General features: G+C 43.4%; 1 protein-coding gene across 1 annotated transcript in view; it reads right to left on the bottom strand.

Moving 5' to 3' along the window:
- Window positions 1–21,427, bottom strand: part of LOC140716264 (cation channel sperm-associated auxiliary subunit gamma-like) — a 164,544-nt gene that overhangs the window by 8,637 nt on the left and 134,480 nt on the right. Inside the window, exons 17-19 of the mRNA XM_073028874.1 lie at window positions 20,543–20,714; window positions 6,641–6,765; window positions 5,128–5,208 (exon numbers count right to left, since the gene is read on the bottom strand). Coding sequence (XP_072884975.1) covers window positions 5,128–5,208; window positions 6,641–6,765; window positions 20,543–20,714 — 378 coding nt within the window. The remainder of the gene's footprint in view (window positions 1–5,127; window positions 5,209–6,640; window positions 6,766–20,542; window positions 20,715–21,427) is intronic.

A 21,427-nucleotide genomic window follows, 5' to 3' on the forward strand; every position in this document is an offset into this window, starting at 1 on the left:
TTATGTGCCTCCAAACACGCTGAAACTTCATCCTTAATAGCAGACTCCAATATCTTGCCTACCACTGAAGTCAGGCTAATTTGCCTATAGTTTTCTTCCTTCTTCCTCCATCCCCTCTTAAAGAGTGAAGTGACATTTGCAATTTCCAGTCCTCCGGAACAATTCCAGTATCAAGTGATTCTTGAAGGATCATTAGTAATGCCTCCACAATCTCTTCAGTTATCTCTTTCAGAGCCCTGGGATGTAGTCCATCTAGTTTAGGTGTATTATCAATCTTCAGAACTTTCAGTTTCCAAAAGCATTTTCTCTTCAGTGATAGCAAATACACTCACTTCTGTGCCTGACACTCTCAAATTTCTGGAATACTGCTGCTGTCTTTCACAGATGGAAAATACTTACTTAGTTAATCTGCCATTTCTTTGTCCCCCATTACTATCTCTTCAAAGTCATTTTCCAGAAGACCAATATCTACTCTCAGCTCTCTTTTACTCCTTGTGTATCTGAAAAACATGCTTGACATCCTCTTTTATATTATTGCCTAGCTTACCTTCAAAATTTCTTCTCCTTATGTTTTTTAGTTGTCTATTGTTGATTTTTAAAAGCTTCCCAATCCTCTAACTCCCCAATATTTTTTTTGCTATATTATTTGCCCTCTCTTTCACTCATGCTTATCCCTCTGCCAACTTAGTTTAAATCCTCCCTAATGGTTCTATCAAACCTGCTCAAAAGGGTATTGGTCCCCCTCGGGTTCAGGTGTAATCAATCCTTTTAGTACAGGTCATACCTCCCCTAGATGAGATCCCAATGATCCAGAAATCTGAAACAACAGTGTAATTTAAAAAAATTTATTTATTTATGGGATGTGGGCATTGCCCGCCAGCATTTATTGCCCGTCCCTAGTTGTCCTTGAGAAGGTGGTGATGGGCTGCCTTCTTGAGCCGTTGTAGTTAAGGAAGGCGGGCTCTGTCGTGGGCAAAGTACTGGAGAGTTTAACACCGGTAGCTGAGCGAAGGGCGCTGAGTAGGCTACGGTCAATTATGGAAAACTCTGAACATCCTCTACATAGCACCATCCAGAGACAGAGAAGCAGTTTCAGCGACAGGTTACTATCGATGCAATGCTCCTCAGACAGGATGAAGAGGTCAATACTCCCCAATGCCATTAGGCTTTACAATTCAACCGCCAGGACTTAAGAACTTTTTAAAAGCTATTATTAATGCTTTTTGAGATAGTGATTTAGATGCATATCATATTTTTTTTTACTGAGTTAAGTATTGTATGTAATTAGTTTTGCTACAACAAGTGTATGGGACATTGGAAAAAAAGTTGAATTTCCCCATGGGGATGAATAAAGTATCTATCTATCTATCTATCTATCTATCTATCTAGTCCCTGAGGTGTAGGTTCACCCACGGTGCTGTTAGGGAGGGAATTCCATGATCTTGACCCAGCGACAATGAAGGCGATATGTTTCCAAGTCAGGATGATGAGTGACTCGGAGGGGGATTTCCATGGGTGGTGTTCCCAGGTATCTGCTGTTCTCGGCCTTCTAGATGGTGGTGGTCGTGGGTCTGGAAGGGGCTGTCTTAGGAACTTTGGTGTGTTATTGCAGTGCATCTTGTAGACAGTACACACTGCTGCAACTGTTGGTCGATGGTGGGGGGATTGGATGCTTGTGGAAGGGGTACCAATCAAGAGGGCTGCCTTGTACTGGATGGTGTCGAGCTTCTTGAGTGTTGATGGAGCTGCACTCATCCAGGCGAGTGGCGAGTATCCATTACACTCCTGACCTGAGCCTTGTAGATGGTGGACAGGCTTTGGGGAGTCAGGAGGTGAGGTACACGCCACAGGATTCCGAGCCTTTGACCTGCTCTGGTAGTCACGTGTTTATATGGCTAGACCAGTTCAGTTTGTAACCAATGATAACCTCCCAAGGGGATTCAGTGATGGTGATGCCACTGAATGCCAAGGGACGACGGTTAGAGCCTCTCTTGTTGGAGATGGCCATTGCCTGGCACTTGCGTGGCTCGAATGTTACTTGCCACTTGTCAGCCCAAGCCTGGATATTATCCAGGTTTATCAATAAATACATACATAAACGAGCTGCAAGCTTGCTTGGAAATCTCTCAAATAGAATATACAATTAGACATAACAGGAGGGAAAACAAGCCTGTTCAATTACATCAAAGTAGATGCTGAGTGGTTTATGACTGAAGACAACTCCTTTCTTATCGACAAGGTGGATCTGATATTGCAAGGCCTCCTGCTTTTGTTGTGTGGATGCCCTGACAATTTCAATAATTTCCACAGCCGTCCAACTCTGAAACCTTGATATTTAACCAGACATGGGAGAAGTAGAGAGTTTGATCAAAGCCCATCCCCACTATTGATCCAGCCAATGTTTCCAGCTGTGAAGCAAAGCTTTAAAACTTTAAACGGCAAATAAGATTAGCTTTATTTGTCACATGTACATGGAAGCATACAGTGAAATGCATCTTTTGTGTCAAGACTATCACAGTTCAAGGATGTGCTTGGGTGTCAACCATAGCATGCCCACAACTTACTAACCTTAACCCATATGACTTGAGAATGTGGGAGGAAACTGGAGCACCCAGAGGAAACCCATGCAGTCATGGGAGAACCTAAAAACTAGCTGTTTCTCAGTTTTGGTGATCCAGATCTAATTATGGCCTTTGGTGCCATTTTTGTGGGTATCTGCACACCCTTCCTGTGATGGTATGGGCTCTTAGGCGCTCTGGTTTTCTCCCACTTTCCAAAGACATACCAGTTGTTAGATTAATCGACTGCTAGATCTTGTCCCCAAATGTGGGAGGATGGCTGCAGAGAAATATGTTGCAGAACGAGATTACCCTGGAAACCAGCATGGATTTTATTGGCCAAATCACCTTCTGTGCTGCCATTAAAAATCAAAGATCGCCTGTGGTTAATGCACTGACTAATTCTCTAAAAGCCTTCGATAAAGTTTTGCAAGACTTTTTCGGTTATTCATTTTCTAGGATTGGGTTTCATGTGTGAGGCCAATAATTATGGATCATCCCTCACCGTCTCTGAGAAGGCTATGTTAATCCACCTTTGAGTATTCCTACAATCCATAGTTCCATAGCACAGTTCCATGGCCTTCCAAAAGTTCACAAAGCAGGAATACTCCTACATCCAATTACTGGAATAACCCCATTTACAATTTAGCAAGATAAATGTGGCAGTGTCTTCCATATCTAGTAGTAGGATATGAACACTCAATATGTAATGCAACTGCCCCTGGTGCCCCTCCTTCTCCCCTTTTTCCCACAGTCCACTCTCCTCTCCTATCAGATTTCTTCTTCTCCAGCCATTTATCGTTACCACCCACCCGACTTCACCTATCACCTTCTAGATTGCCCTCCTTCCCCTCCCCCCACCTCTTTATTCTGGATTCTTTTGCCTTCCTTCCTGGACCTGATGAAGGGTCTCAGCCCCACACATCAACTGTTTATTCATTTTCATAGATACTGCCTCATCCTCCAGCATTTTGTGTATGTTACTCAAGAAAGCAATTTTCCTTCTTAACCACCCATGCTGACATTTCCATGGACCCATAAACCTGTACATCAAATTCCCTCTTCTCAACATTCCTTGGGGCCCTACTATGCATCGTGCATGTCCTAGCTTAGTTCTCCCAAATTATGACACTTCACACTTATCAGCGTTAAATTCCACCTGTCATTGTTCTGCCTACTTTCCAAACTTTTCAGACTCAAGAAGATAAAGTTCAATCATCTGTTAGCAAGGTTATAAAATCTGCATAGTCTTGTCACCACACACCTCCTTGAACCCAGAAGGTCTTTGTGAACTACGTATTGGAGGACTTAGTTCTTTTTCCAATACACTATGCTCATCCATTAATTTTATCTTCCTTCATGGTCCCATGCCTCACACCTCTCAACATTTTAACACACCCTCACAACTCATGGTTACTTGGAACTATCTTTCCCTCTTAAGAGCCCCACTAACCGATATGGAACTGTATAATCTGTTCCCTTTAGAAATATTTTGCCTTGTCTAGTTCCTTTCCTTTGTAAAGAGGCTTTATAAAATACACTGTGACCACTTGATTAAGTACACCCATATGTTAATGTAAATATCTAATCAGCCAATCACACAACAGCAACTCAATGCATAAAAGCATGCAGATATGGTCAAGAGTAGTTCAGAGAATAAAAGTCACTTCAGTCACATTCCTTCCACATCAGAATGGGTCCTGATGAAGGGTCCTGGCCTAAAACATCAACTGTTTACTTTGTTGCCTGGCCTGCTGAGTTCCTTCAGTGTTTTGTTTAGATTGCTGAGAATGAGGAAGAAATGTAATTGAAGTGACTTTATTCTCTGAAGAACTGAAGCTCTTGACCATGTCAAGATGGGGAAGAATAGGGAAGAAGTGTGTTCCAAGTGACTTTGACCATGCTGGTGCTAAATGGGGTGGTTTGAGCAACTCGAAAACCGCTGATCTGCTAGGATTTTCACACATAACTGCCTCTATAGCTTACAGAGGATTGTGCAATAATGAAATGGAATAAAAGCATGCAGATATGGCTAAGAGTTCAGTTGCTGTTCAGACCAAACATCAGAATGGCGATGCAATGTGAACTAAGTAACTGATGGTGGAATGATTGTTGGTGCCAGATGGGGAGGTTTGGGTATCTAGAGACCACTGATCTCCTGGGATTTCGTAGACTTTATAGAGAATGATGCACAAAACAAAAAACATCTAGTAAGCGGCAGTTCTGTGAGTGAAGATGCTTTATTAAAAAGAGAGGTCCCAGGAGAATGGTCAGACTGGCTCAAGATGACAGTAACTCGAATGACCACACATTACAATGGTGGTGTGCAGAACAGCATCTAGAATGCACAGCACATAGAGTCCTGAAGTGGATGGGCGACAGCAGTGAAGACTGTGAACTTACACTCAGTGGCAACTTTACTAGATACAGGCGGTACCTAATAAAGTGGCCACTGAGAATATATATCTGCCACCAATCTTTATGTCATTGCTTCTATTGCCTCAGGTTTTTTTCAACACTTGCCTTGTTTGGCTTGCACCATTATCCCTTTAGTTCAGGTTCACCTTACCTTTATTGAAACTGAAACCAAGACCAGATCTTCACCTGACAAACTTTGTCCTTGATAAAAATTTTGGTCCTTCAGTGAGACCTGAGTGAAAAAGGAGAAAACAAATGACATTAATTCCTCAAATAATTTTCTGCTGTCTCTTAATTAGGTACATAGAGCTCAGAGTTCAATTCTGACATTTATTTATTTATTGAGATGCCATGTGGAATAGTCCTTTCCAGTCCTTTGAGCCACACCGCCCAGTATTTCCCCAATTTAACCCTAGCCTAATCACGGGACAATTCACATTGACCAATTAACCTACAGACCGGTTTGTCTTTGGGCTGTAGGAGGAGACTGGAGTAACCCATGTGGTCATGGAGAGAACGTACAAACTCCTCACAGGCAGCGTCGGGAATTGTACCCAGTCTGTCTGCACTGTAAAGCCTTGTGTTAATCACGACGGTACAGTGCAGTCCCAATCTGTAAGGAATCTGTACGTCTGCCCCATAGCCTGCATGAGGTTTCTCCGGGCGCTTTGGTTTCCTCCCACAATCTAAAGATGTACCAGTTAGTAGGTTAATTAGCCATTGTAAATTGTCCCGTGATTCAGCTAGTATTAGTCGGGTGTTTCTTAGTGGCGCAGCTCTAAGGGCTGGAAGGGCCCATTTCACACTGCATCTTAAAGAAACATATGATTTGAGCAAATTGCAAACTGGACAAACATAATTTAAGTGATGAATTTCAAGTCAAATCATCTCTTTTATTGACATTTCGACCATAACCGCTATGTACAGTACATAGTAAAAATAAGACGTTTTTCAGGACCTTGGTGTTACATGACACAGTACAAAAACTAGACTGAACTACGTAAAAAACAACACAGAGAAAATAAAAGCTACACTAGACTACAGACCTACCCAGGACTGCATAAAGTGCACAAAACAGTGCAGGCATTATAATAAATAATAAGCAAGACAATAGGGCAGTAAGATGTCAGTCCAGGCTCTGGGTATTGAGGAGCCTGATAGCTTGGCGGAAGAAACTCTGATTGGGGGAAGAAATTTCAGTACAAGCTTTCGGAGTCTTTGCCACTTTTCCACTGGTTTATGATTTGGAGACAAACAGGCAGGGAAATAGATTACTTAATTGAAATTTACAATAAGACTGTGGGTGCAAAGTGTGTTTTCTTTTCTTTGGAAGTTAAACACAGTTTGCAGCACACTATGCCATAACAAAAGCATATTCATTCCAAATAATCACTGGTAGGAGCTGGTGCAGTCACTTCATGCTACTGCACATCTGCCTACAACACCACCAGTTGAACCACCAGTTCACAACGATGTAAACTGCTGGAATCCATGTAAAACTACTTGTTTCCTTTTCCTGTCTTAAAATTTTAATATAAGTACAAAAGATATGTTGCATTACTAATGCATTTTTTCGTGACATTAAAAAATGACATTATGAAAATATGGTATAATTCCACAGTTTTCCTTATATTCTTTGCATGCCTCCACACTCTAATAAGTACCTTGTATATTAAGTCGCCACTGCTCATTATTTCCTCTCTCTTTACCTCAGCCAGAATATATTTTGGAGATGAAACCTGGGCAAACAACCATGCCTGTTTGATTTCGTACTCTTCTCTCTCCTCTCCTACCATAAAAGAACACAAATTGTTGTCCGTATGGTTCAACTCATTAGAACAAAAATCTGTTAGTTATACCAAAGAAAGACTATGATCTATTAAGTTCTATTTTATCTATTGATACAGCATGAAATAGAACCTACCTGCCCTTCGAGCCGTGATGTCCCAGCTACCCTGATTCAACCCCAACCTAATCATGGGACAATTAACCTTACCTAGTACATAGTTGGACAATGGGTGGAAACCAGAGCACCCAGGGAAAACCCACACAGCCACACGAAGAACGTAGAGAGTCCTTTCACCAGTACTGTGCTCTGAACTCCAATGCCCGAGCTGTAACAATGGTGCCCACAAATTTTAATTTGAAGGTCAGTGCAAGATCTATCAAGGGGCCAAGATATTACGGTATTAACAGTGTACACTGTATTAATCTTCATTTTGTTGTTGGGTTTTTGCCTGTAGAAGTTGTAGAAATGCATAAAAAATCAATTAAAAAATTAACAATGTACAAGTGTAACATCTCAAGTTCAAAAACAGCAGAAAACAGAAATTCTTGATCAGAAACTTGTGATCTAATGTTGGCTAATCCTGAATGCATTCAGGACTACAGGCTGTGGATTTAGATCACAGATATCTAAATCTTGAAAGGTTGAACAAGTTAGGTCTTTATTCTTTGGAGCGTAGAAGGTTGAGGGGGGACATGATAGAGGTATTTAAAATAATGAGGGGGATAGATGGAGTTGACGTGGATAGGCTTTTTCCATTGAGAGTAGGGGAGATTCAAACAAGAGGACATGAGTTGAGAGTTAGGGGGCAAAAGTTTAAGGGTAACACGAGGGGGAACTTCTTTACTCAGAGAGTGGTAGCTGTGTGGAATAAGCTTCTGGTGGAAGTGGTAGAGGCAGGTTCGGTGTTGTCATTTAAAGTAAAATTGGATAGGTATACGGACAGGAAAGGAATGGAGGGTTATGAGCTGAGTGCGGGCCAGTGGGACTAGGTGAGTGTAAGCATCGGCACGGACTAGAAGGGCTGAGATGGCCTGTTTCCGTGCTGTAATTGTTATATGGTTATATTTGGATTGGATACCTTCTGTTACATCTTCAGTATTGTTATATCTGATTGTAAGGTCACATGTACCAATTTTCTGATGATGGTGATGCTGTATAAATAGATTTGTTATTATGCTTCATCTTTTACAATTTGTACCCCTTGACAGAAAAGTTGATTGTAAAATTTGCTGTGACCCAATCCATGACAAGTCATATTACATTACCTTTGTTTTGTGGTATAATTTTCCAATACCAGGACAGGCTAAGATAAATAGATGACCACTGTCACAATCACATAGGAACGCTGTTGGTATATTTGATCAGAATTACTTTTCTATGTAGAGTACATTATTAACCTGTTATTTAACTTTGTTATCCCTTGCTTATAAGTCAGTGGCTTCTTTACTGGGCCCCTCCTGCATCTAATAAACTCACCACTATCTGTATGCTCATGGCTTTCTGCTGCTGTAACCCATCCAATTCAAGGTTCAACATATTGTGCATTCAGAGATACTCTTCTGAACACTACTGTTATAACACATGATTATTTGAGTTATGTCTGCTTGAACTAGCCTGGTCATTCTCCTCCGACTTTTCTCATTAACAATGTGTTTTGCCTACAGAACTGCATCTAACTGCATGACTTTACCCCACACACTATTTGCTGTAAACTCTATAGAGACTTCTGTGCATGAAAATCCTAGATCAACAAACCACCCCATCTGGCACCAACAATCATTCCACGGTCAAACACACTTAGATAGCATTTTTTCCCCACATTTCGATGTTTGGTCTGAACAACAACTGAACTTCTTGACCCTGTCTGCATGCTTTTAAGCATTCAGTTGATGCCACATGATTGGCTGATTAGATATGCAATACAATCAGTTGTGCAAGTGTACCTAATAAAGTGGCCACTGAGTGTAGGTAACGATGACTAGCCGACCTATTAAAGGAAATCAGATAGATGTATGGGGAAATTTTAATGCTATGAGGTTAAATGCAAATAGAAAATATAGGAAAAGGTGCCAAAAATACAATCATATTACAAAACCCATTCCAGATTATTCATTGTTTTTCATACGTGTAATCTTCTGCCTGAATGCAGACATCAGGAAAGAAACAGGCTGCCTATTAACAAATAGTAATGGCTTTACTGAATCAATACTTCAATATAATTTAAATTGAATGGGTTTCCCAGCCTTGTTCATAATTGAAAGCATAGAAAATTCAGCTTGATTATCATTGCTAAAATATCATCACATACTGTGAGTCAGGTGAGTACTCACTTCTGCACTCTAATCAGTGGTGTTTTCCTGTTAAAACCTTACTTATTATGAAATATCTTCTGGTTTTGTTCAAGTTGGATGTCACCATGGCTACTTTGGTTTGGCAAAAGTAGGTGTACAGGAAGCAGCAATTGTCAAATTAAGCCACGATGAGGCCACACTCAGGTTGGAGCAGCAACACCTTACATTCAGACTTGGTAGCCTTCAACCTGATGGCATGAACATCTATTTCTCGAACTTCCGGTAATTTTACACCCCTCCTTTCACCATTCCCTATTCCTGTTTCCTTTGCTCAGCTTATCTCCATCACCTCCCTCTGGTGTCACTCCTCCTTCTCTTTCTTCTATGGCCTTCTGTCCTCTCCTATCAGATTCCCCTTCTCCATTTTTTAAAATCTCTTTCACCAATTAACTTCCCAGCTCTGTACGTCACCTCCTCCCGGTTTCACCTATCACCCACCACTTTGCACTTCTTCTTCCCCTCCCCCGACCTTCTTAGTCTGACTTCTCATCTTTTTTATCCCCACTCTTCGTCCAAAATATTGACTGTTTACTCTATTGCTATATATTATATTACTATTATATATGCTATATTATTTTGCTATATTTCTTCACTACTCTTGGTCAGTGCAGTTGTAACGAAATCCAGTTTCCCTCAGGATCAATAAAGTATGTCTGTCTGTCTATTCCATAGACACTGCCAGGCCTGCTGATTTCTTCCTGTATTATGTATGGAGTTGCTTTTATTTCCAGCATCTGCAGATTTTCTCGTGCTTGTGATATTGTTTGTAGGCCTCCGTTAGTGTGGATAGACCATGGATTTGCACCTTGGGAAGTTTTCAGGGCAAAAGCCTGGGCAAGGTTGTTTTTTATGGGAGTCCAGCAGTTACCCAAGCTGCAAGCCTCCCCTCTCCACGCCACCAATGTTGTCCAAGGGAAGGGCATTAGGACCCATACAGCTTGGCACCAGTGTCGTCGCAGAGCAATGTGTGGTTAAGTGCCTTGCTAAAGGACACACACGCAGCCTCAGCCAAGGCTCGAACTAGCGACCTTCAGATCACTAGGCCAACGCCAGCACAAATAACTGTCAAATAACAGCACAAATAATTGTGACATTAAATAACAAGCCTCAATCTTTGATTTCCTCACTGGTAGACCCCAGTAAGTATGAATTTGAAAGCAACATCTCCTCTACAATCACCATCAGCACAGGTGCACCACAGGGCCATCTGTTTAGTCTCTCTGCTCTACTTACCTTATACTTTGTGACTAATTACAACTCCAAAGGTTCACTTATGATCTAAGTATACAACTCTGAGATTCACCTTCTCCAGATAGCCACAAAACAAAGTAAAGCGTGGAAGTCATTCATAGAAAACAGCAACCGCCCTCCCCCATCCCCGTACAAAACTCCCACACACGGAGAAAAACAAATTGTGCAAACTGCAGGAACATCAAACCCCAAACTGCGCCTGCCCCCCCCATACAAAGAAAACTTACAAATTGCGCCAAATTAAATCGCTCAAACAGCAACAAGAAAGAATGGGCTGTTATGAATGTACCACAGCTCTGAGGGACCGAAGGGTGCGGGACCAGCCCCCTCCTTCCGGAGAATCGCAAGATCGCTATTAATTCGGGTCTGGGACCCAGGAAATGAGAGACAATGCAACGGATTTGACCATTGTTCTTAGAGACACCTGTGTGAATTGCAACTCTATAGTACGTGCCAGCTATCAGGGACATGGACACCCTCGGGCAATGTGGGGTGGGAATTGTATCACCCTACCTTGATTGACATTTACAAATCTGCCAGTCATGATAAAAAGGAGACTGCAGGAGGCAGTACCCCAGCGACGCACCAGATGGAGAGACCATCGCTCATCGCTCCCGTGAGGACGGGAAGCTGTTCGGGAGCCATGTGTGATTCGGTTCCCCTAGCTTGGGGAACGAGTGGCTGATAACCCCGAAAAAGACTTCGAAATGACAATGGGGAACCCACGTTCCTGATTCAACGAGTTGAGTCCAAAAGGCTGGCAAGTTTATTTTCTCTCTCCAACACATGAGACCCCAGCGGTCCCTGAAAGGCTAAAAGCCTGTATGAACTTCCGAGACTTTGATATTTCCATCGGACAATAGTTTTACCCCTAGACAAACGATAGAGCTACTTCTTATTGTTGATTATTACTATACCCGCGCTTTAGATTGAGTATTGATGACATATATTATCTGAATGTTTGTATTAACCTTACTTTTGTGCCCCTTTATAAATAAAAACGTTTTAAAAATAGTACCATCAGATTTCAGCGGACCTCTCTATCTTTGCTGGTAAGTGACCCAGTTACGGGGTTCGTAACAACATTGGGGTACTCGTCTCGGGATTTGACACCAAATTGGGAGGCCAGTGAATTGGGTTTGTAAGTCAAAAATCTGGTACGCGGGTAGCCAGACGGGAAACCAGCAAAGATGGACGTGGATGAATTTATGGGAAACCCGACTCTGGGGGCACTAGGGGCAGCTACCAAATTAGACTTGGTAAATTTGGCGAATGGGTTAAGCCTCACAGAGGTGAGGTCATCAATGAAAAAGCGGGAAGTGCGAAGGGTCATAACTCAGTATTACATTGGGAAGAAGGTGTTTGCAGATGAGGATTTGGAAAATATCCCTGAAAAGGTACTAGCGAGTGGGACGGATCAGTTAGAGTTGGAGAAATTAAGGTTGGAACATGAATTTAAAGTAAAGCAGCTGGAAGCAGCTGAGAGTGAGAAAGAGAAAGAAAGGGGTGGGAGAGAGAAAGAAAGGGAGCAGGCATTCCAACTAAAGGAATTAGAGGTGAAACGGGATCATGAGCTCCAGCTAAAGGGGCTGGAAGCAGCTGAAAAAGAGAAAGAAAGAGCTGAGAAAGAGAAAGAAAGATCTGAGAAAGAGAAAGAAAGAGCTGAGAAAGGGAAAGAAAGAGCTGAGAAGGAGAGAGAGTATGAGGAGGCAGAAAAACAGAGGAAACATGACTTGGAGATGGAGAAATTAAGGAAAGAGCGAAGAGATCCAGGGTTTGACCGAGAGGAGAGGTTTAATGTTAGTCGGGAGTTAAGGGTAGTACCTCCATTCGAAGAGTCGGATGTTGATAGTTATTTCTTGCTTTTCGAAAAGGTGGCAGTAAATCAGAAGTGGCCAAAAGAGCAGTGGATGGCGTTGTTACAAAGTGTGTTAAAAGGGAAGGCACAACGAGCATATGCGGCATTGGCCGTCGAGGAAGGGGAAGCGGAGAATTATGCCAAAGTAAAGGAGGCCATTCTCCGGAGTTACAAGCTAGTACCTGAAGCCTATAGACAAAGGTTCAGAAATTTACAGAAAGGGTGGAATCAAACGTATACCGAGCTAGCCCATGAGAAGGGTGTGCTCTTGGACCGTTGGTGCACCGCGGAACAGGTGGACGAGGATTATGGGCATATCAGGGAGTTATTTTTGATTGAGGAATTAAAAGGGTGTGTTCCGGAGGAGATCCAGATGTATTTGAATGAGAAGCCGAATAAGTCCATCTCAGAAATTGCTAGGTTCGCAGATGAATATGCCCTAACCCACAAGACAAAGTTTCCCTCGAATAAAAGTACCCCGAGAGACCGTGGGAACGATCGAGAAAGTTCACCGGTTGAGGCAGAGGTCCTGCCGGGAGCTAGTGGTAAGGAGGAGGGGGAAAGGCCAGGCGGCCCGAGATTTCCGGGCTTGACCTGTTTTAATTGTGGAAAGGGAGGACATATTGCATCTAGGTGCTTTGCTCCGAGGAAGGAGCCAGAAACAGGGAAAGCAGCGGTCCCTATCGGGTGTGCCGTGGTAATCAGAAAATCGACAAGAGGGTCCCGGGTAGGCAGAGTGCGCGAGGGGTCTGAGATTTATCTGTCACACGGAACCGTGTCTTTAAGGGAGGGGGACCCACCAATTCCCGTAAGGATTTGGAGAGACACGGGGGCGGAGCTATCATTAATTAGCAGTAACGTGTTAAAATTCGGACCTCAGACGGGAGAGGTAGCCCTGAGAGGAATAGGAAAATGGACAGAAATGGTGTCCTTACATAAGGTCATTTTGGATTGTGAGCTGGTGTATGGATCAGTTGAAATAGGGGTGCCATCAGAATTCCCGAGAACCGACGTGGACGTCCTTCTTGGGAACGATTTAGCAGGGGGTAAGGTTTGGTCAGCCATGACTATGACCCGCTGACCCGTGCGTGTTGAGGCCCCGCCCCTAACATCCCCGAGCTATACCACATGCGCGGTCACTCGCAGCCTGTCGAGATCGGCAGCTGAGAACGGGAGCAGTTTAAAATTGGCCAGTTTTGATTTGGCCGAGACGTCTTTACCGACCCTGTGCCACGAGGGTTTAGAGGGTGGTAAAACGAGGAATAGTGAAGTGAAAGGGGGTAAGGGAGAGGAGATAGCTCTACCCTTAGCGAAGAGAAAGGTCCTAGAGGTAGGAAATAAAGAGGAGAAACGGATAAAGCTGTTAAAAGGTCCAGAGTTGGACATGGATGATCTGTCTGGGGTGGCAGCCCTGTTTGAAGAAGTTGAGAGTTATAAAGGTGTTCCCGATAATGAGATGAGGGCAGTCCTAGATGAAAAGGATGCCACTACCTTGGAGAGGTCTGCTGGGTTGGCAGTTGAGGTTGTTTCAGCCCGCGGGGTTGAGTTTACTCCGGAAGGGAGTTGCCCAGAGAGTAGCTGGGAGGAGAAAGGGAATTTGGAATTTGAAAAAGGTACGGGTATTGAAAGCCTGGAAGAGGTCAATGTCCCGTTTGAGTGTGTCCAAGATGGGGATGCACGTGATCCTGAACCTAGTCACGGAGCTCAGAAAAGGTCTGAGGTATCCGATTCAGCTGAACGAGACGGCCGTCCTTTTGGGTCAGATAGACTGGGTTCAGTGAAGACAGGGTTAACCCTGGTAATTGGGGGAAGTGAGGGTTCCCAGGTGTTTGTACACGAAGGGGTGGTGAACCTTAAAGTGGAACTCGACCATGGGGGGATAAATATTATTATTGAAGGGAACAGAAAGTTTGTAGTTTCCAGATCGAATGAAAAAAATTTAAACCCTGCAGCTCGCTTACAGAGTAAGCCGGGAGCTGCCGGGGCCCCACACGCTATTGTTATTCAAGGGTGTGGGGTGAACAGGCAGCACTTGACATGCTGTCTGAACAAAGCGGGATCGCTTGCAGATCTTAAATCTAAAACTAATAGCATGACGGGTCCTGAAGAGAAAAATAGCAACTTGCTTAAAACTAAAGAATTGGGTAGAAATGAAATAGGTCTGGGATCCGGTGTTGATAAGATAACTCCTATGAATAAGGCGGAAGGGAGTTTACCCCGCCAAACTACTCGAGTTCCTCCCGTAGAAACTCACCGGAAAAAAGGTGATGGTTAATGGGGGCGCCATTTTTAAATAGGAAAACTGGCTGTACGAGATTTTGATAAAGCATGTGAATAAGGAGAAGGTGGGAGTGGAGGATGCTATCACGTATTTGCTGCACAAATCACTCTCTCACCTAGATGGGGTCAGTTGTGCTGTGAGGATTACATTCCTTGACTTCTCTAGTGCCTTTAACACCATCCAGCCCAAGATCTTAAGGCACAAACTAACGGAGATGGGAGTAGACTCTCACATGGTGGATTGGATAGTGGACTACTTGACAGATAGACCTCAGTATGTGCGGTTGGGAGACTGTAGGTCTGACACGGTGGTCAGCAGCACAGGGGCGCCGCAGGGAACCGTACTCTCTCCGGTCCTGTTCACCCTGTACACATCAGACTTCCAATATAACTCAGAGTCCTGCCATGTGCAGAAGTTCGCTGATGACACGGCCATAGTGGGGTGTGTCAGGAATGGACAGGAGGAGGAGTATAGGAAACTGATACAGGACTTTGTGATATGGTGCAACTCAAACTACCTGCGTCTCAATATCACCAAGACCAAGGAGATGGTGGTGGACTTTAGGAGATCTAGGCCCCATATGGAGCCAGTGATCATTAATGGAGAATGTGTGGAGCAGGTTAAGACCTACAAGTATCTGGGAGTACAGTTAGACGAGAAGCTTGATTGGACTGCCAACACAGATGCCTTGTGCAGGAAGGCACAGAGTTGAATGTACTTCCTAAGAAGGTTGGCGTCATTCAATGTCTGTAGTGAGATGCTGAAGATGTTCTATAGGTCAGTTGTGGAGAGCGCCCTCTTCTTTGTGGTGGCGTGTTGGGGAGGAAGCATTAAGAAGAGGGACGCCTCACGTCTTAATAAGCTGGTAAGGAAGGCGGGCTCTGTCGTGGGCAAAGTACTGGAGAGTTTAACATCGGTAGCTGAGCGAAGGGCGCTGAGTAGGCTACGGTCAATTATGGATAACTCTGAACATCCTCTACATAGCACCATCCAGAGACAGAGAAGCAGTTTCAGTGACAGGTTACTATCGATGCAATGCTCCTCAGACAGGATGAAGAGGTCAATACTCCCCAATGCCATTAGGCTGTACAATTCTACCGCCAGGACTTAAGAACTTTTTAAAAGCTATTATTAATGCTTTTTGAGACGGTGATTTAGATGCATATCATATTTTTTTTTTACTGAGTTAAGTATTGTATGTAATTAGTTTTGCTACAACAAGTGTATGGGACATTGGAAAAAAAAGTTGAATTTCCCCATGGGGATGAATAAAGTATCTATCTATCTATAACAAAGACAACCCCCTTGGAACCTGCCTGTTAAGTTGAAATCTGATGCTACCAGCCTTTAGTCGGGTACAAGAGAAAAAAAATATTAAAGTAAGTGCCACTGTACTCGTTAGCTGTTTAGATGGTGAATTAAATGTATAATTGTATAGCTCTGTAGTGAAAAGAAAAGCTTGCGTATTGTGTTAGATTCTAAAATCCTGTAAGACTCTGTATTACTTCGTTTTCACCAAACGCTTTGAAGAAAGGGGGTGTTATGAATGTACCACAGCTCTGAGGGACCGAAGGGTGCGGGACCAGCCCCCTCCTTCCGGAGAATCGCAAGATCGCTATTAATTCCTGGGTCTTGGACCCAGGAAATGAGAGACAATGCAACGGATTTGACCATTGTTCTTAGAGACACCTGTGTGAATTGCAACTCTATAGTACGTGCCAGCTATCAGGGACATGGACACCCTCGGGCAATGTGGGGTGGGGATTGTATCACCCTACCTTGATTGACATTTACAAATCTGCCAGTCATGATAAAAAGGAGACTGCAGGAGGCAGTACCCCAGCGACGCACCAGAAGGAGAGACCATCGCTCATCGCTCCCGTGAGGACGGGAAGCTGTTCGGGAGCCATGTGTGATTCGGTTCCCCTAGCTTGGGGAACGAGTGGCTGATAACCCCGAAAAAGACTTCGAAATGACAATGGGGAACCCACGTTCCTGATTCAACGAGTTGAGTCCAAAAGGCTGGCAAGTTTATTTTCTCTCTCCAACACATGAGACCCCAGCGGTCCCTGAAAGGCTAAAAGCCTGTATGAACTTCCGAGACTTTGATATTTCCATCGGACAATAGTTTTACCCCTAGACAAACGATAGAGCTACTTCTTATTGTTGATTATTACTATACCCGCGCTTTAGATTGAGTATTGACGACGTATATTATCTGAATGTTTGTATTAACCTTACTTTTGTGCCCCTTTATAAATAAAAACGTTTTAAAAATAGTACCATCAGATTTCAGCGGACCTCTCTATCTTTGCTGGTAAGTGACCCAGTTACGGGGTTCGTAACAGGGCAAAAACACAGAAATGGACATAAAACCGAAAAGAGTCCAGTCCACTCCATAAATTGCAGAACCGGTAACATCCCCTGTCAGCATCGAGGGAGAGAGAGGCCACTCGAATGCAGAAGCAGAGCAGCATGGGAGTGAGGCCATCAGACACAGATAACTTATCCAGCAGCAGCAAGAGATCCGTCACAGCAGCGAGTGAAAGGCAGTAGGTCAGCGCAGAACACTCGCATTTGCCTCCTCAATGCTTTAATCAGTGACTAACGGACACTTTAATCAGCAAAATAGAGTTGAACATGGGCTCGCTAAGCCTCACCTCGAGGCCACCCACGCTCATCTCCTGGAATCGTCTCGGAGACCGCAGGGGCACTAGATCACTCAGTCAATCTCCAAACTGTAAACCGCAGGCTTTAACAGTCCAGAAACACATTTCAAATAAAAAAGAAGTTGTACAAGAAGTGAAATAAACAGCTTTGTGGACTAGCTGGAAGACAGTCAGCTGAGGAATCGTTATTCACTGGCGCCATCATCGTATTTAAGCTTGCTGGTGGCCAAATCAAAGATGGTGGCAAATTGGCATATAGCAGGGGGATTGAAAATCTGGCTGAGTGGTGCCACTACAACAACCTCTCACTCAATGTCAGCAAATCCAAAGAGCTGATCATCAACTAAAGGAGGAGGAAGCCAGGGGCCTCATTAGGAGAACGGAAGCGGAGAGGTTCAGTAGCTTTAAATTCTATGGCATCAACATAGCAGAGGAACTGTCCTGGGACCAGGACATAAGTATCATCACAGGTTGACAGCACTGCTACTTCCTTAGAAATCTGCATTGATACAGCATGTCACCAAACTGTTGACAAACTTCTATTGATTCACACTGGAGGGTATCCTAACTGGCTGCATTATGGCCTGTATGGAAAGAGGAATGCCCAGGAACAGAGAAAGCTACAGAAAGTGGTGTATACAGGTGAGTCCAAAATAGGCAAAGCCCTCCCCATCATTGAGTATATTTACATGAAGCACTGCCACAAAAAAAGAGACATCTACCATCAAATACCCCCACTATTGAGACCATGTTCTCTTCTCACCACCACCACTAGGCAGGAGGTACAGAAGCCTTAGGTCCCACACCACAAGGTTCAGGAACAGTTATTACTCTATAACTAATGGGCTACTGAAACCCCTGTGGTCTCCCTCACTCTGTGAAAGGAGGGAAGGAGGGGAGGAGTGAGAGAGAGGGAGAGGGGAAGGGGGAGAGAGGGAGGGGAGAGGAAGGGGAGAGGGGAGGGAGAGGGGGAGGGAGAGAGGGAGAGATGAAAGTGTTGGGTTATGGACTGTAGTTTTTTTATGGACCTAGGTCATGACCTCTGGAGGTTACGCCATTGCTTGCCTAGTGGGTGGTGGGGAGGGGGTCTGTTTCTTCCTACTGGAACAAGTGGGGGAGAAGGGGAGAGGGGAAATCTGATGCTTTGCTGCTGCTGCTTGTGTGTGGGAAGGGTACTAACGTTTTTCCCTAACACATTCTTCGGGTTTTTCCTGTGTTTCGTGGACGTCTGTGGAGGGCAAGAATTTCAGGTTGTATACTGTAAACAACCTGACTGTGTGGAAGACATCACTTGTTGTCCCAGTACCCAAGAAGAGCCAACCAAAAGTCTTGAATGACTGCCATTTAGTGGTCCTGATCTAGCACACGATAAAGACCCTATAGAGGCTGGTTCTGGCTCACCTCCGACCCCTGGTCAGATCAGCCCTCAATCCCCTGCAGTTTGCCTAAAAGGGCACATTGGAGTCGACAATGCTGTCATCTACCTGCTGAACAGAGCCTACTCCCATTTGGATAAGCAGCACTGTGAGGATCTATTTGTTTGATTTCTCAAGTGCCTTCAATACCATACAGCCCTCATTGCTGGGAGAAAAGCTCCAATCAATGCAGGCTGGCACTTCCATTGTGTCCTGGATCATGGACTGGTAGACAACAGTTTGTGCGGCTTCAGAGCTGTGTGTCAGACATGGCTATAAGCAACACTGGGGCTTCACGGAGGACTATATTGGCTCCCTTCCTGTTTACCCTGTATACCTTGGACTTTAGTCCTGTCATCTGCAGAAATTCTCTGATGACTCAGCAATGGTTGGGTGCATAAAGGGAGGATGGGAGGATGAATACAGGGCCCTGGTGGAGGACTTTGTCAAATGGTGCAAGCTGAATCATCTGCAGCTCTACATCAGTAAGACAAAGGAGATGGTGATGGACTTTAGGAAGACTAAGCTTGCACTGCTCCCTGTTACCATTGACGATGAGGACATGGATGAAGTGAGGATCTACAAGTACCTGGGGTACAGACTTGAGTGAAGCATCAACACAGAGGCTGTGTACAAGAAGGGCCAGAATCACTTCTACTTCCTGAGACTGAGGTCGTTTAGAGTATGCGGGCCTCTCCTTCACATGTTCTACCTGTCTGTTGTCAAAAGTACAATCTTCTATGTGGTGGCGTGTTGGGGCAATGGCATCAACATGGGTGATGCCAACAGGCTCAATAAACTGATTAGACAGGCTGGCTCTCTTACAGGAGTCAAACTGGACACACTGGAGGCTGTGGTAGCACAAAAGACCCTACAGAAAATCCTGGCAATTCTGGACAATGTTTCTCACCCTCTGCATGCCACCTTGGCTGAACAGAGGAGCACTTTCAGTAATAGACTAAGACAACTGCGCTGCTCCAGAGAGCTCTATATGAGATCATTCTTACCCTCGGCCATTAGGCTCGATAATGAGTCAACCTATAACCGGGGAAGTGATGACCCCCTCCTGTTAGACTGCTAGAGGTAACTTATTTTTTATTCTTTCTTACTTCTCTCATAACATTTGTATATCTGTGCACTTGTAATGCTACTGCGACACTGTAATTTATCAATAAAATATCTATCTATATACATTCGCTGATATTAAATGAAGCCATTGAACTGTTGAAATGTTGGTGCAGTTTGCATTTAAGGACTCTCCCACTCCTTAAACTGACAGAATATATTTGGAAATGTAAAGTGATAACAATATTTTTCAAATGAAAGCTAATTTTTAAAATAATGCCAGTAAATCTATGAAACACAAAGGCTGTTATAAAGATCGCTGAAGTCTTGGCATTATCACCGAAACCTTCAGATTTATAATCATATTTCACCCCTCTGTAATCATATTCATGCTTTGAGCCTGTGAAACTGATGAGATTTCTATCTCTCAACAGCAAAATAAAATGTTTAAACTAAAATAACCCTGCCCGAAAGGGTGCCATGCTAGCATAACGGTCAGCATGGTGCTATTACAGCTCAGGGCTTTGGAGTTTAGAGTTCAATTCCAGCATCCTCTGTAAACAAGTTTGTCCATTCCTTCTCCCCTGCCCCACGTGTGGGTTTCCTCCGGGTGCCTCGGTTTCCTTCCACAGTCCAATAACTTACGCAGTTAGTAGACTGATTGGACATTATACATTGTCCCGTGATTAGGGTAGGGTTAAATCAATGAGTTGCTGGGTGATGTGGGTCGTAAGGTTAGAAGGGCCTATTCTGCGTTGTATCTCCAAATTTTAAAAAAAAATCCTTAATGTTACATAACTTCTTTTTTTCTTTTTGGAACCCATTATTTTGACTCCCTACGTTGAAGTAATTCTGGCATTGAGAAAGGAAAAACTGATTTGACTCACCAGTATTCACGGTGAGGTAGATTGCAATATTATACATGCTGCCTTTGTCCAAGTAAATGGCAGAGGGCAATACTTCAAATAACGGCTTTTTAAATGTCTTTCGATAATTATATGTTTCCACGTAGAGGCCATCCTTGGTCAGCTTGTTACTAGCCAGATAAACGTGGTAATGCTTGGAAAGATAAAAGTATCATTAAATTAAGAATCAAATTTTCATTAAGATAAGACATTCTATATGGGAGAGTGGGAAGATGAGATGAGGGATAAAAACAATAGCAGCCATCTTACAATATATGAAGATTTTATTATGTTATAAAGTTATACAATGCTACATATAAGATGACTCTGAAGGTCATGGGAGTAGCATTATGCGAATTGTAACCAAAGATAAACTGCATGTTTGAAAATCAAATTAGCCCAAGTTGTTTTACAGAAAACTTATATTACATGTTGCTGCAATTCCATTTTCACTGGGCATCTTTCCAGCAACATAACATTTTATAATGGATTCTCAAGGATTAACCAAAATTATTCTGTCAAAGCAATCCTGTTTTCTGGCAGGCAAGTAGTCGCTTTTGTGTTCTTAATCTACTCGAAGGTCTACAACCAAAATATCAATAGTTTCTTCATATTCTATTATACTGCTTAATCCTCTTAAAAACTTTGCATAATCTTCATAAACTTCATGGTATTAAAGAATCTGTGCAACCTCTCCTTGTAATCTAACTTTTTTCTGACCTGATATAATGGTGATTGGGTTGAGTTGTTCTCTGATCTTTGCAATCCATTTGCAAAACGTTTCATCACCAAGACTGGAGAACAGCTCAACTCAACCATCAACAACCCGAGCTGCACATTTTCCAAGTTATTTCCAATAATGGTAAT

This window comes from Hemitrygon akajei, chromosome 25 (genome assembly GCF_048418815.1).
Source record: "Hemitrygon akajei chromosome 25, sHemAka1.3, whole genome shotgun sequence".
Classification (NCBI taxonomy): Eukaryota; Metazoa; Chordata; class Chondrichthyes; order Myliobatiformes; family Dasyatidae; genus Hemitrygon; species Hemitrygon akajei.